The sequence below is a fragment of the Anolis carolinensis genome, chromosome 3, assembly GCF_035594765.1.
Source record: "Anolis carolinensis isolate JA03-04 chromosome 3, rAnoCar3.1.pri, whole genome shotgun sequence".
NCBI lineage: Eukaryota > Metazoa > Chordata > Lepidosauria > Squamata > Dactyloidae > Anolis > Anolis carolinensis.
In genome coordinates, this window is record NC_085843.1 from 167,062,700 (window position 1) to 167,077,553 (window position 14,854).

The 14,854-nt window shown below is 38.6% G+C and overlaps 1 protein-coding gene and 1 long non-coding RNA gene across 47 annotated transcripts in view; one reads left to right on the forward strand and one right to left on the reverse strand.

The window, feature by feature from the left end:
- The window catches only part of ank3 (ankyrin 3), a 586,147-nt gene extending 572,378 nt beyond the window's left edge, over positions 1-13,769 (forward strand). For 39 of the 46 annotated variants that reach the window (XM_062977313.1, XM_062977317.1, XM_062977314.1 and 36 more), the window contains 6 exons: positions 2,370-2,739; positions 4,223-4,390; positions 8,344-8,427; positions 8,560-8,619; positions 9,708-9,790; positions 12,189-13,769. In XM_062977313.1, coding sequence (XP_062833383.1) covers positions 2,370-2,739; positions 4,223-4,390; positions 8,344-8,427; positions 8,560-8,619; positions 9,708-9,773 — 748 coding nt within the window. In that variant the 3' untranslated portion in view covers positions 9,774-9,790; positions 12,189-13,769. The remainder of the gene's footprint in view (positions 1-2,369; positions 2,740-4,222; positions 4,391-8,343; positions 8,428-8,559; positions 8,620-9,707; positions 9,791-12,188) is intronic. The other 7 variants (XM_062977334.1, XM_062977309.1, XM_062977352.1 and 4 more) reach the window with 5 other exon arrangements.
- The window catches only part of LOC134298020 (uncharacterized), a 40,924-nt gene continuing 26,313 nt past the window's right edge, over positions 244-14,854 (reverse strand). The window contains exon 3 of the long non-coding RNA XR_010004992.1: positions 244-6,976. This is a non-coding gene — a long non-coding RNA (uncharacterized LOC134298020). The remainder of the gene's footprint in view (positions 6,977-14,854) is intronic.

Here is a 14,854-nt window from a genome sequence, read left to right on the forward strand (position 1 = left end):
TATCAATGGTATTTTATTAATCACTTTTCCAGAACATTGGAAAATGCAACTAGTATCAAAAGGTGAAACTCCATTACACACGTATATAAGTTAACCTCATGTATAAATTGATGGCAGGTTTGGGGGCCAAAATTATGGATTGTTTCATTCGTTTATAAGGGTAAAACTTAGGGGCATGTAACAAACAAATATTTCCCTCTTATTTTAAAAATGCATAGAAGGAATATGTTTAGGAGTTAAAGAGAGGGAGGGGATCTGTTTATTTGAATGATTACAATTGAGGAAGTGTGTGAAAATTGTATTGTTAATCTTAAAATGTTTGCATCAGTACAAATATAAATGAGGAAAAAGAATAAGAAAGTAGTCTGAAAAAGGAAGGCAAAAGAGCAAGGAAATCCACCTACCTCTTTTGTTGGTCCAATGCAAACACCAGAGGGCAGGACAGTACAAAGAAGCGGTGTTCCCATCCCATTACCTCTCCCTTTCCCAAATCAGGGAAAGAAAGGTAGCCATCCCTCCTTCTTTCTTGTACAACTTTGGGCTTCTTTTTTCAGTAGTAATGCAGAGGAGCCCAAAGAATACATCACAGACAACATTTTGTACACATGGGGTGGAGGGGAGCTGTGGTGGCCATTTTTAATAGGGATTAATAAGTTCTGTACCATTTTGGGCACTTGAGATGGTACAGCGTGATGATGAGCATTTTTAATAGCCTATTGTAGACCTTCTGCAAGTCTTATGAGGCTTGCAGGAAGACTACCAAGCCTTGCGACGCTTATATAATAATCCAAGAATTCTCAGAAGTGTAGTCTTAAAAGTATAACTTTCCCAAATTCTGATTCACCTAGCTTGTGGTGTAATGGTGAGTCTCTAGAGGTGAGACAGGGTAACAACTTTTATCATCTCGAGTCCTGTCAGGTGAGAAAGGCAGGATACAAAAGACATAAATATTAAATAAATAAATAATCAACCAATTGCTTTTTCTCCATGGGTTATTCCCCTTAATCTTGTTAGTTTTCATTTCTGAGGGACTATTCTCCTGAAGGACTATGCCACACGAAGGAACCAGAATAATGAGCAATGGACTGGAAGATGTTGCCTGCCATATTAGCTACAACCAAAGTGCATCACACCTTTTTGTTTTCTTTGGGGTCTGTCAATCATCTACATAGATCATTCTGCTCTTTTCCTTTGTACCTGGCTTACCTTTGAAGCAAAGGGACAGGATGAGAAATTTTAGTGGAAGTTAGGTGCTGTTGCCTTCACAACAACACCTTACAGTTGATACACAAGCTATACGGGCAGCAGGCTTTCACATTGCAATGCTCTCATGACTCCCTTGCAATTCTTCTAGTCCTGACCTCAAGATAGAGATGACCAAGAGGTTTATATTTTGATGGCAACATCTGTGCCTTCATCTTGTCGATATGAATATAAAAGTCATGATGATTCAGACCACAGCCTATGTAGTACAATATTCTAGTCACATTACCAGTAGGAAGACCCTCTACAGCAGGGGTTCTCAACCTGTGGGTCCCCAGGTGTTTTGGCTTACAACTCCCAGAAATCCCAGCCAGTTTACCAGCTGTTAGGATTTCTGGGAGTTGAAGGCCAAAACATCTGGGGACCCACAGGTTGAGAACCACTGCCCTACAGCATGTGATTGCATCCTGAATCTTGTGAATCCCAGAAACCTATATACAGAAGCATTCTGTGTCTGATATTTCTTGTGATAGATAAGGCATCCTGACTAATTATTATTGATGGCATATTCCCTTTAATTTATGCAGTCCCACCTGAAAACCATCCAAGTTAGAGGCATTTGGTGGCATTAATTCTACAGTTTTAATTGTGTGCTGTGTGAAAACGAATTTCATTCTATCTGTCCTGAATTTCCTTCACTTTCAACTTTAATAAATAATGCCATGTTTTTGTTTTATGACAGACTGTCCTATATACTTCCTCTGCACCATGCATTATTTTATATCTAACTGTCATGTCTCCCCTTACTTGCTCCCCACCACAAATGTGAGAAGTGGGATTCTACCCCCAAACCCCATTATGCATTGTTTCCCACTTGACTTAATTTGAACCACAATTGTCATTTTACAGTCTATTCTCTCAATTTGAGAAGAACCTTTTGGAACTCATCTTTTTTTGTTCTCACTTGACAATTTAATGCCACCAGAAAATGTGACCACAACTCATTCCTAACCCTTGCGGTATATATCCACACTGCAGAATTGCAGTGAGTTTGTAGCATTTTAAGAGCCGTGGGATTTAGTTACAATTCCCAGCTGTTAAGCCATCCCTATATCCTGGTGTCATTATTTAATTGTTTGTCTATCTGTCCCTGCTTCCTTTTGTAGCCCTGCCCAATGTAGAGATTCTATTACCTCATACCTGAAAGGAGAAGCAGGAAAACTGGAAACCAATGGAAGTTACTCAGAATCTGCAACAGCAGTAAAGACAAAGTCTTTTGCTCAGGAGTCTGCGAACGGTCTAAGAAAGCAAAGCGAGAAGGAAACTGTGAAACCAAAAATGCAAAGTGCTCTCCGAACTGAGCAGCACATGATCTCGCATCAGAAATCTTTACAAGAATCTAGCAAGCCAGCAGTTGATGCGCCTAAAACCTCTGTGCCTGTCAGCATGAAAAAGACAAGCGGGAATACTTCCAACGACAGCAAAATGAGACTAAAAGCTGAGGAAGAGGCGGGAGCAACAGCCTCCGAACCAAAGGTATAAATCCCAGCTGTTTTTGTTCATACAGAATGGCAATTATTCTGTGGCTACATCCTATTGCACCCTTTTTTATATCTCCAAGGGCCAACATCCAGAGAATTGCATTGCTAGGGCCCAGCTTGCCAAGATTTAAGTTTAGGAAAAGGATGGAAGAAATGGCACAGCCACATCAGATCTACAGTTAATATAGGGGAGCAGGGATTGGGGAGTGTGTTAATTTTCATACATCATGCCATCTCCTCACAAATCTGATTTTTAAAAAGATCTCAAATCCACCATGGTTCTCTAGCAATAAGAACCACAACCATCATTCAAAACTGGTTGTGTCATTATATTAGTGATTATATTAGGAAATGAAATATTGGACAGATAATATTTAAAAGAAGTGGCTCAGGGGGAGGGAAGCACGCTAGTGAGGGATAGAAATATATAAGCGTGAAAGCAACAGTGGATATAAAAAGATTTATGAGGGGTATTGTATATTGTATTGTGTATTACATGCCTGCTTTATAGCAAATGTATTGCACTGTTTTAAAATAAATAAAAAATTAAACTATATTAGTGATTGTGGACATGGTTTGGTAATTATTTAGTACAGCTTTTCAAACATTTCCCATGTCCTAAAAGATAAAAATGTCTTATTATAATCAGATAAACAAAGATGGTCTATGTATCTTTCTTCAGCCATGACAAGAGAGACTGTAGATTCAGAGGGCTGGAAAGAGAGGTCATAGAGGATTGGAAAGGATTTCTATTGGAAACCTTGCCTCCAAATTGGATGGATAGGGCACTAAACCCTCCACACTAAAAAAAACAAACATGTTTGGCCAAAGTGTTAGGTGTGTGTTTACTGCCATCTGTTGCCAGTCGAGAGCCACATGAAGGTGCAATCATTGGTTAGCTAGAGATGAAAGTTGTATAAGTGAAGGAAAGAGCTCGGTGGATTTGAAATTCATCTTTAAACCCAAAGCCATTTTGCAGCCTATACAAAAGGCCACAGAGGCCTTATGTCACATGTGGAGAGCCCAATGGAGATAGTGCTAGCTAAGTCCTCATAAGGATCCTGTTGCCCACTTAGCTTCACAGAAAATATAGTTCTGAGAAACATGTTTAGTACCACTGGAACGAGAGCAAAGAATGGGAGAAGGAAATCTTGAGGATGAACCTGACCTGCAAACAGTAGATTACCAACAGAAGAAACGGAGAGTTTTGTAATGGAGTTGGGCAGGTTCCCAAGGGTTCATCTCTGTGAGTAAACAGTGTCTTGTAAGGAAACAGCATAATGGCTGTACCTGTACAAACCCATGTTGGGTCTGAAAACCTCTAGAGGTCAATGTTGCCATGACCGTAGCAGAGTGTCCCCAAATTCAAACACTAGCCAACCCCGAGAGCAGATTTACACACATTCCTATTGTGTTGTTATAGGGGATGAACTAATGTTGGGAATAACCTTTTCCTCCTCCCCTCTGTTCCTGCTTAGATTCATGTTTGTCTTTTAAATGAGCTGGTAAAATGTACTAAAAACTGCATTTATCAGGAGTTTAGTGACAGTGACAGTGACAGTGACATTGTGATTGGGAGTGATTCAAGCTCAGATGAAGAACAGAGAATCACCACGAGAGTGTATCGCCGGCGTTTGATTCTGAAGGTATCATATGTTAAGAGTCCATTGGCATGGCCTAGGTCCTGGACTGTGATGCTAATATAGTGCTGTTCACAATTAAACTCCCCTGTGTGGTTTGATATTTATTCCATAACTGGCAAGTTAAAAATGAGATTTTGTGGTGAGAAACCACCAAACTGCATGATGGATTGTCTTTCATAATCCCACTGTGTACTGCATGGTTTCTTCTTTCATAGGTATATATAGATATGGACAAATGTTGCTGGATATAAGAAAATTAAACTGGATTAAGGGCAATGAAAGATTCATGGCTAGGAACAACACTCAAAATATTGTATTTTGATTTCTTTTTTTAGCTGCCTGTCCCAGTGGGATAGGCAACTTGTAACTGCTGGTGGTAGGAATATGCCATAGAAGGGGCCAAGGGAGCAGTGTGTGATGCCTGAATAAAAAAAATCCACAATTTCCATTAACATGAAGATGTATGGAAATGTGTTTACCCAAGAGAATACCTTACTAGAATCTCTAGGTCAGGGGTCCCCAAACTAAGGCCCGGGGGCCGGATGCGGCCCTCCAAGGTCATTTACCTGGCCCCCACCCTCAGTTTTATAATATAATATTTTTGTATTAGTTTTAATAATATAATATATTGTATATACATATAATATTGATAATAATATTATGTTATACAATATAATACTAATAATAATACCATATAATAATATTAATTATATGTTATATGTTACATAACATATAATAGTATAGTGGTATAGTTCACTATAGTAATATATAATGCTAATATTGTGCTATGCTAATAATATAATATATTGTATGTACATATACCTGCTCTGAGTCCCCTTCGGGGTGAGAAGGGTGGGATATAAATGTAGTAAATAAATGCAGTAAATAATTAATTAATTTTAGACTTAGGCTTGGTCTGAAATGACTTGAAGTCACACAACAACAACAATCCTAATTAACTTGACTATTTCATTGACCAGAAGCAGACCTACACTTTCCATTGAAATCCTGATAGGTTTATGTTGGTTAAAATTGTTTTCATTTTTAAATATTGTATTGTTATTTCTTTGTTGTTGTTGTTTCACTACAAATAAGACATGTGCAGTATGCATAGGAATTTGTATTTTTTTTTTCAAATGATAATTCGGCCCCTCAACATTCTGAAGGATTGTGGACTGGCCCTCTGCTTTAAAAGTTTGAGGACCCCTGCTCTAGGTCCTCTAGCATGTGATCATAGAGTTACTCTGGAGAACCTAAAGATTCCAAGGGAAAACATTTTAATCAAATTTTGTGATATTCAAATCTGCAAATGTAAAAGGTCAATGGTACATGGTTATTTTGGTATCACAACTGCACACAGTAATAACAGAAGCAAAACATTATTTGTGAGGCATGCTAACCTACTGATCTCAATACAGTATGATCCCTCTCTCCAATATCCACAGGGGATGTGTTCCTGAACTTAGCATGGATACATCAAACCAAGGATAATAGCAAACTATAATTTTCAATGGGATAAATTGATAAAGGAGCCTCGTGGCGCAATGGGTTAAAGCCTTGTGCCAGCAGGACTGCTGACGGACATGTCGGCGGTTCGAATCCCACCTGGGGAAAGCACAGATGTGCTCCCTCTGTCAGCTCCAGTTCCATGCGGGGATATGAAAGAAGCCCCTCCCACAAGGATGTAAAAACATTAAAAACATCCGGGCGTCCCCTGGGCAATGTCCTTGCAGATGGCCAATTCTCTCACACCAGAAGTGAAACCATGTATATTGGTCCTACTGATACAGGGCATTCCGTATCACGCTCATAGATGGGACAGATTATTATTAGTAGCTTTACTTTTCTTTAATCTTATGGAGATACACAGCTTTTCCAAGTGACAGAGATATGACTGTTACATTTCCTAATACACAAATCAATATGTGCACTCTAGTGCAACAAGAATGGTTTTTGGTCACAGCAAATAAGTCAAATGTCAGCAGTGGTTAGGTTGTCTCCCTCTCAGTCATCTTTGAAGACACTTGTGGAGTTACAATTTAAGTCTGCGATTTCTAGCTCTCCTCCCTACTTTCTCTGCATATAGACTACACTGGGACATACTTCCCATGCCAATAAGCGAGGGAGGTGTGGCATTAAAAGGGTAAACTGGAAGCCAGCACTAACTTGCCTTTCAGGTGCAAGGTGAGGGATGCTGGTGCCTGCAGCAAAGGACATGACTTAGAGACTCTGAATGTGGAGATAAGAGGTCTCAAGGATTGAACCAAGAGGAAGGTAGAAGATTAGGCTGCATCTTATCACTGTGACATTTTATCTAATACATTTGCATTAGGTTTTTTCTGCGCTGCTTTTATTCAGAATCATTGAAATCTCAGAAATGGTTGCTTCAACTGGAGCTTCTGTACAAAGTTCTATGTTGAGTAGTCAAGCTATAAAACCAAGTGTGCTGAGAGCTCATCAGTCTTTTTTCTTCTCCAATTATTAATGCAGTTCATTCATAATTCACCCAAAAGCAAGCAGCACAGACTATTTGTCTCTTACTTCCAGGCAACTGATAGAAGATGGTTCCCGTGAATGCTTATGGGACCTCTGTAAGACACAAGTTGGGTTTTTGATACAACACAGAGTCGGCCAGAAAGATTCACATGTATTACATGGCTTCCTCACCCGCCCACCCCCAAGAGCAGCTCTATGGGCACAGCCCTTTTGTGACTCTTTTGCTTTCAAATATATGTGCTTGGTCTCCTATATTACGCACAACCCCTCCTCTGAAAGTTGAAAGTTAGCACATGGTTCAAAAAACTTTCTAACTAGTTTCTCTCCAAAACATCATAGCTATTCATTGGCACTGGAGTAAGGTTCAGGCTTTTTAAATATGCGTAGATATATATATACCCCCTGTTTGAGTGACAGTTTACACCAGTGGTCTCAACCTGTGGGTCCCCCAGGTGTTTCGGCCTACAACTCCCAGAAATCCCAGCCAGTTTACCAGTTGTTAGGATTTCTGGGAGTTGAAGGCCAAAACATCTGGGAGCCCACAGGTTGAGAACCACTGGATTACACCATCATTTATGCAACAGCTTCCAAATCAGAATGAGGAAGGTCATTTTCAAAATGAAAAGTTTTTAAAAGGTTGTGCAGCAATTGTGAGTGAGCAGAATCCTGTCTATTCTCTGCCACCAAGAATTGCAGTAAAGGCTTTTTTAAAGCAGCCATCTCCAAAGAATATCCATTTCAGACAACTTTGTCTCATGGAAGAATGAGGCTGCCATTCTGTGCACACTTTCCTGAGAAAAAGGTACATTAAACACCACATGACTTCATTATGAGTAAACACATAAATGTGAAGTAGCAGCTTAGCATTTAAACAGAGCATGTTCTGAGGAATAGATTTAATGCACACGATTTTGGAGGACCAAAAGTAGATCATTTTTCAGTTCAGGTACTAATTTTAAGCCATTGTTGTCACATAAATAAGGGAAGGTATAAATGTATGTCCTGCACACAGTACCATAAGTACAAGTGGCATCACTATACCCTTATGGTTAGATCCATTCTTGGAGGAAAAAGATCTAAGGTCATATGGACAAGGTCATATTTATTTATCTGTCCCCTAACTACGCTAACTCTTTGGTATGGCTGGAATCCAGAGATGTCTTTGTGTGCACACAAATGCAAGCAAACAAACCTAACAGATGGGAAATAAGTGGGTGAAAAGGATTGACCAACCTTTCCTTCTAGTGGCAGCCTCTTATAGAAGACTTGCGATTGTATATTTCCACAAAACTTTATGTGACACTACATTGTAGAAACAATTTGGAGGAGAATATTCCAAGTCACTGTTTGCAGCAAGTAACATCCAGCCTGGCATGATTATGGATTGCTTGGTGTGATGCTGAACCTCCAGAGCCTGTGAACATGGGTAACCATGGCTAATCTTTTAACACGTTCTTTAGGGTGAGGAAGCAAAAAACATTCCTGGTGAATCTGTTACAGAAGAGCAGTTTACTGATGAAGAGGGCAACGTCGTCACTAGAAAAGTAATCCTACTTTCCCATTTCATTTGTCGCTTTCTCTCTCTGTTGATTTCTTTTTTGACCTCAACTTTGACCTTTCAGATTCAGGCAGAAAATAAAAAATTATTTATTTATTTCCTATATTGCGTCCCACAGGTTACCCGGAAAGTATTAAGGCGTGTTGTTATCCCCCATGAGAAAAAACATGATGACATGGTAATCAAATTGTGTGGTGGCCTTCTAAAACCTAAGCGCTGCTGAATGATTAGTAGCTTGCAGCTTAACATTGGGCCATGCAAAGCATAAATGCCTGTGCTTTTGACAAGATGTGCATCAAAACTCAAAAAAAAGAGTTAAGATTCTGATCATTACAGTCTCCTGACAAGATTTTTGTTTGTTTGTTTGCAGTGGTGTCACTAGAGCTGGTGTCACCCAGTACGGTAACTCATGGTGTCATTCCTAGGGACTTCTTACTGTACTATAATATTCTAGATAAAATAACAGGATCTTCAAAGAATCCATATCCGCCCACCCCTCCTGCATTCTGGGATTGTGCTTGTGTGCACTCGCGTACACATATGCGCACACATACATTACACCATTCCTTGCTCTTGATACTGCCAAGACACTAACAGTAGTGAACTGGGGACACCTCACAAGAGAGCAAGGAAAGATCCAGATAATTCAAAATGTATGGTTAGCTCATTCCACAACAGGAAATGTGTCTCTCAGCAATCAGAATTGTAAATCAAGCCTATATTTAAATTAAACTTTTCACAGATCAAAGCAAGGAGCCCTTTGTGGCGCAGCGGGTTAAGCCATTGAGCTGCTGAACTTGCTGACTGAAAGGTTAGCGATTCGAATCCGGGGAGTGGGGTGAACTCCTGCTGTTAGCCCCAGCTTCTGCCAACCTAGCAATTCGAAAACATGCAAATGTGAGTAGATCAATAGACATGTGCCCAACAATAATATCTGAATATGATTTTGGAAGGTGAGAAAAAATAATTCAATTCTAAGTAATTTTAAAGACATTTAGACTGTGATTAGTCCACCAACTGATGTGATATTACCCCAGCTCACCACAAAGTTCATTGTAGGACTGTCTCTCCCATACCAGAGGTGATTTTGAAAGCTTGTGTTTTGCAACTTGGTAGAGTGGCTAAAGCTGTGGTTTGTGTGCCACTGAAATAATGTGCTCTGATTTAACAGCTTTGTACCTATTCTATTACAGCTATATGGGCCTCAAAGGAATAACTTTGACAATAGCCTATGATTTCTAAACATATACCTTTTCTTTAAATCAGGGAGAAGGATATAAACTGAAGACAAAGAAAGAAGTCCGGCACATGGAGAAGACAACATACTCATAACAGCCAAACAGCAAATGGTTAGTTTGATGTAGTCTCTTTTCTCACAATTCTAAGGAAATGTGATTCTTAGCAAGCAGCATATACTTCAAAATAGTTTTGCTCTACACTCATTAAGTGTACAATCAAAAGTCAGACCACTGCATTTACTTTTCCTTTGCATGTAATTAAGGCATGTGCATGGCATCTACCATTCAAAATGTTGTGTAAATACTCAAGGAAGCCAAGACAGACTTTATAGGTTTCAATCAGCTGACATAAAAACAAATATGAAATGGAGTTTATATTGCTGTAAGCCAATACAGACAGTTTACCTAGAAATAAACAAGAATGAGCTAAGATTTAATAAAAGCAATATGTGGAAAACAATAGCTGAACTCTTGGGCCTGAACTGAAAACTGCCTATGTGCACCATGAGTCCCTCCAGGGAGATTGGATGGTCTACAATTATTATTATTATTATTATTATTATTATTATTATTATTATTATTATTATTATTATTACTATTACTACTACTACTACTATTACTAGTATTAGATCTCAAAAATCTGCCCAGTTTCAGAGACATTATCCTTGCAAGTAAAAATATCCTTATATAAGCAAAATATTGAATTTCACAGAGGCTGCTTGTGAACAGCTACATAATCCAAATCAGAATGTGGATTAAAGATACCCAGTTCCACTCCGGAGAGTCTCCACATGCACCCTGGGAACTGTGAAAAGTTCCAGCTGAGTCCCCTCATGCCAAATCAATCCAATAGAAAGACATTTTTTATTCTTAACTCATTGTGAGAAATGTGTTGAACTGCAACAATCCATCGGATGAGAATCATTAATGGAACTCATCTTCCAACTCAAAAACAAAAAGTAGAAAGTGATTTCCTCCTGGGGGGCATGGTATTTGTTTGTCTCCCTGAGAGTGCCATATCCAATTGCTTCATGTGAATTTTCCAGCAGTAGTGATGCTTACACGAGCTCTGCACACGTTCCTTCCACATTTCTGCTTTGCAGTGTCCATACACTGATCATCTGCAGCACATTTTATTGCCAGTTTTGGACTTTTTCCTGACTTTTTTAAACATATGTTTTCCATGTGGATGAGCATTGCAGAATACATTAGAAGTGCACATTTTCAAGTGCCCCCCCCCTTAGAATTAGAATCCACATCATTCTGGATTTTACAGTATGTATAGATGGGACCTGAGTGAAAACATTTAGTTCAGCTTATCCAATCATGAGAGTGCCTAACTGTCATAGGTAATATCAAGGAGTGGGCAAATATAGTTAAGAAAATAATCTTTTTTGAATTCTGCAGATTGAAAAGCCATAATTTTGTTTTGTCCAGATTATATTTTAGTTTTGTTCTAAATCAGCGTATGAGGAGACTAGCCTTGTCATTCCAATCTCATCTGAAATAGGCCATCTGGGCCAGTATAAGACAGCCAATAATCTGTTCTTGTCAGTAATATAAAAGCTAACAAAGATGTCATCTTATCTTCCAAGGCTGTTGTAATAATGACTGAGATAATCTCTGTGGACCACAATATAAATGATCTCAGCTTGGTGACCTTCATACTTTTTTTTTTGGAGTGAAGTTGCTGGAATCCCCCGCCACCCAGCTAGCCAACCTCCAGTTTGGAACAGGCAATTTTATGGCCATTAGAACAAAGCAATCTTACTCTGCACTTGTTTCAGGAGAAGTTGATTATGATATTGATGTGCCTCTTCTAAACAAATAATTATTTATTATTATTTATTATTTACCCTATTTGTACCCCACCTTTCTCCACCCCGGAGGGGACTCAAGGCAACTTACACATGGCACTTGTTCAATGCCTTAAGAGGACATATGTTAGGGCTGGACTATGCTCCGATTGCTGCTGAAACAAATTAAGCATCTATTATTTATTTATTTACTACAACATTTCTACCGCACCCTTCTCACCCATTAGGGGGACTCAGGGCGGCTTACAAATATAAAATACATATATAAAACCGTTGCAATCACATTTCAAATCACTTGAATTAAATTACATTAAAACTTATGCAGAATTCCAACATCTAAAATACTCCAAAATCAGGGGAATAGCCACATGGGTGGCTAGAGCTTGGCCTTCTGGTGGTTCATTGCACACAAACATCATTTCAAGCACAAAATTGTTAAAATTATTCTGTATGAAACTGCATTCAGGCTAATAGTATGTGAATTTTGTGTTTAGACTTGGGTGCCATTTCAGAGATATCTCATTGTGTACATATGGGCAAATATGGATGCTCCCAAACACTTCTGATCCCAGATATTTTGGATAAGAAATATTCACTGTGTACCTGGAATTTGATAATGTTCTCAAATGTACATTATGGATATTGATACCACTTTCTCTCTTTTTCTCCACCCTCTTCTCCTTTGACACAAGACTGTGTGTGCTTTTACTGCCAGTATTTTAGAGGAAAACTCAAGGAAGAGAAAAATCAACAGGAATTATCAAGCCACTGATAAAAGTGTGTGTGCGTGTGTGTTTGCTGCTTCCACACATTAACCGCATGGTTTTCATGTGAAGAACACCATCAAAACAAAACAAAAATTCATTTAATTTTAGCATGAGCCAGTTCTACCAGAGCATGGAGATTCACTTTCGTTCACGGCATTGGAGAGTCTGCAAATGGAAGAATGGTGCAGTGTATAAGCAAGATGCCACACTGGAACAGCTTCTTGGAAGCAACGTGATGACATCACAAAACAAAAGAATTCCTGTAGCAAAAGGGGATGTAACAACGTGAAAAAATGGTTCAAACCACAGAGAGACACTAAAAATATACTAAAATCCACAACAGTTCGCCTTATTTTTCTTGGACCCAAACTGTCAGGGTAACAAAACACTCTTTTGTTTCTTTTTTTTTAAAAGAAAGACCTAACATCAATAATTTCACTGTAAATAAATAACACTGTATAAATTCTAAGGAGAAGTAGAATAAATGTTGATAAGGCACTGCCTCTTAGCTCACAAACGGGATATTGCATTCACGTTGAACAGTGTCTCAAACAGCTACACCTGCAGGGGTATTCTGGGTGTATCTTCACAGATTCTTGTATATTTAGCAATTATATTGTTTGTATATGCAAAAACGCTAGCTTGATTTTAAAAAAATCTTTAAAATCTCCTGCAAATTTAATGATTCCTGAGATGAGGAATTCTGTAGTTCTGTGAAAAAAAAAGATGATTTTTTTCCTTCAGAGTACTAATATTTTGATGCATGCATCTCACCTTATTTTGATGAACTCTTTTTTCCAATTTTGCAAACACTAGGACACAACTTGAGAAGTGAGATTCTGGGGGGAGGGCGCATTCATTTAACCCACCGTTGGACTCGGACCTGAGTGCCACCGAAAATGAAAGGTAGTCAGGCAGCGATAGTACTTGGCAGAGGGTGCCCTTTTCTCGTCAACACAAAGCCCTTCATCTAATATTTGTTGCTGTTGCCAATTTTTTTAAGGGAAATGACCTACAGTTTAAAGAAACCGTAACATATACAGTAGTTGCATCACAGGGGGAGGGGGGTGTTATCTGTTCTTGCTTTATCCCAGGGGGAAATGCTTGCAGCTTTTAGGAGTGGGTTGGTGCTCTTGTAAGCACAAGTTTGGGATTTTTAAAAAAAAAAAATTAAGAGAAATTCTTAGCTAACAGACTGGCAGCACGCTGTAAAAAATATTACTGCATTGTGTACTGGCTCAAAGATGTAGAATCTTTAAGTAAGCCAATCATCTGTAATCATCCTAGCAGTGTAATATTAGGTTGTTAAGGCTGCTGTGTTTTAAAGGGCATTTTTATTTGGGGTTTTAGTGAAATACTTTAATTTGTTAATTATCTTCATATGAAAGCAGGATTCATTGATAATAGCTCTAATTACATATGTATGAGAAGAAAACACCACAAACACTGGATGATCTAGTTGATTATTTAAGCATAAAATAAATTGTGTTAAAACTCTTCACTTTACATGTATAGTGTGGTGTTTTTTTTATATTCCTGTGCAAATGCTGGGCATGCTATGTGTTGAAAATATGACGGCATGCCTGAATGGATCACTACGTGCCAGTTCTCCCGATTCCCTGTGGCTTTGCCTTGCCTTCTTTCCCTAGATCTCCAGCTCTTGTGTTCTGTCATCCACTTTTAGCTGTTGTCCCTTTTTGACACCTTTGTCTCCTTCTCTCTTCCTGGGAGCTGTACTCCCCCATCCCCTCATTTCTCAGCTCTCGTAATTCTTCAAAGACATGCAGATTTTTGGATTCTGCTTTATTTTATTTATTATTTATTTATTTCCAATATTTATATCCCGCCCTTCTCACCCGAAGGGACTCAGGGTGTCTCACAACATTGGCACAATTAGATGCCTATATAAAATCAATCAACAGTACATAAAATCAGTTAAAAAACAATTAAATACAATATAAAATTACAGTATATAAATTTTAAAAATATATATGCTCAGATCTGTTCATCCGAAAACCTCGTGCCTTATCCATAGGTCAGTCTGTGTCATCTTTATCGTTTATTCGTTAAAATGCCTGAGCACATAGCCATGTTTTAGGGCTCTTCTAAAGCCCAAAAGAGTTGGAACTTGTCTGATCTCAGGATTTCAGATAATTCTCAGATAATTCAGAGGATTTGCACTCAAGGGGGGAAAAAAAATCAAATTTCTGCTTAAATCCCTGCATCATTTCTGACATGTTGACCTTTTTTATGATTCCATCTGGGCCCATTGTTCTTGAGCTCAAGACTATACTTAGGCCGATCCAACTTTTGACCTTGTCCGTTTTCTCTTCCACATTCTCTTCTCTTTCCTAGATTCCTTCTGTTTATTTGTTTGTTTATTTATTTATTTACAACATTTATACCCCGCCCTGCTCACCCGAGGGGACTCAGGGCGGCTTACAAAAATTGGCAAAATTTAATGCCCAAATTGCAATCATAAAAACAAAACAATATAAACAGATCTGTTAATAACATTGTTAAAACACATTATAAAAACCTTAAAAACATATATATAATTAATTCCATTCGTCCGAGATCCTCATGCTTCA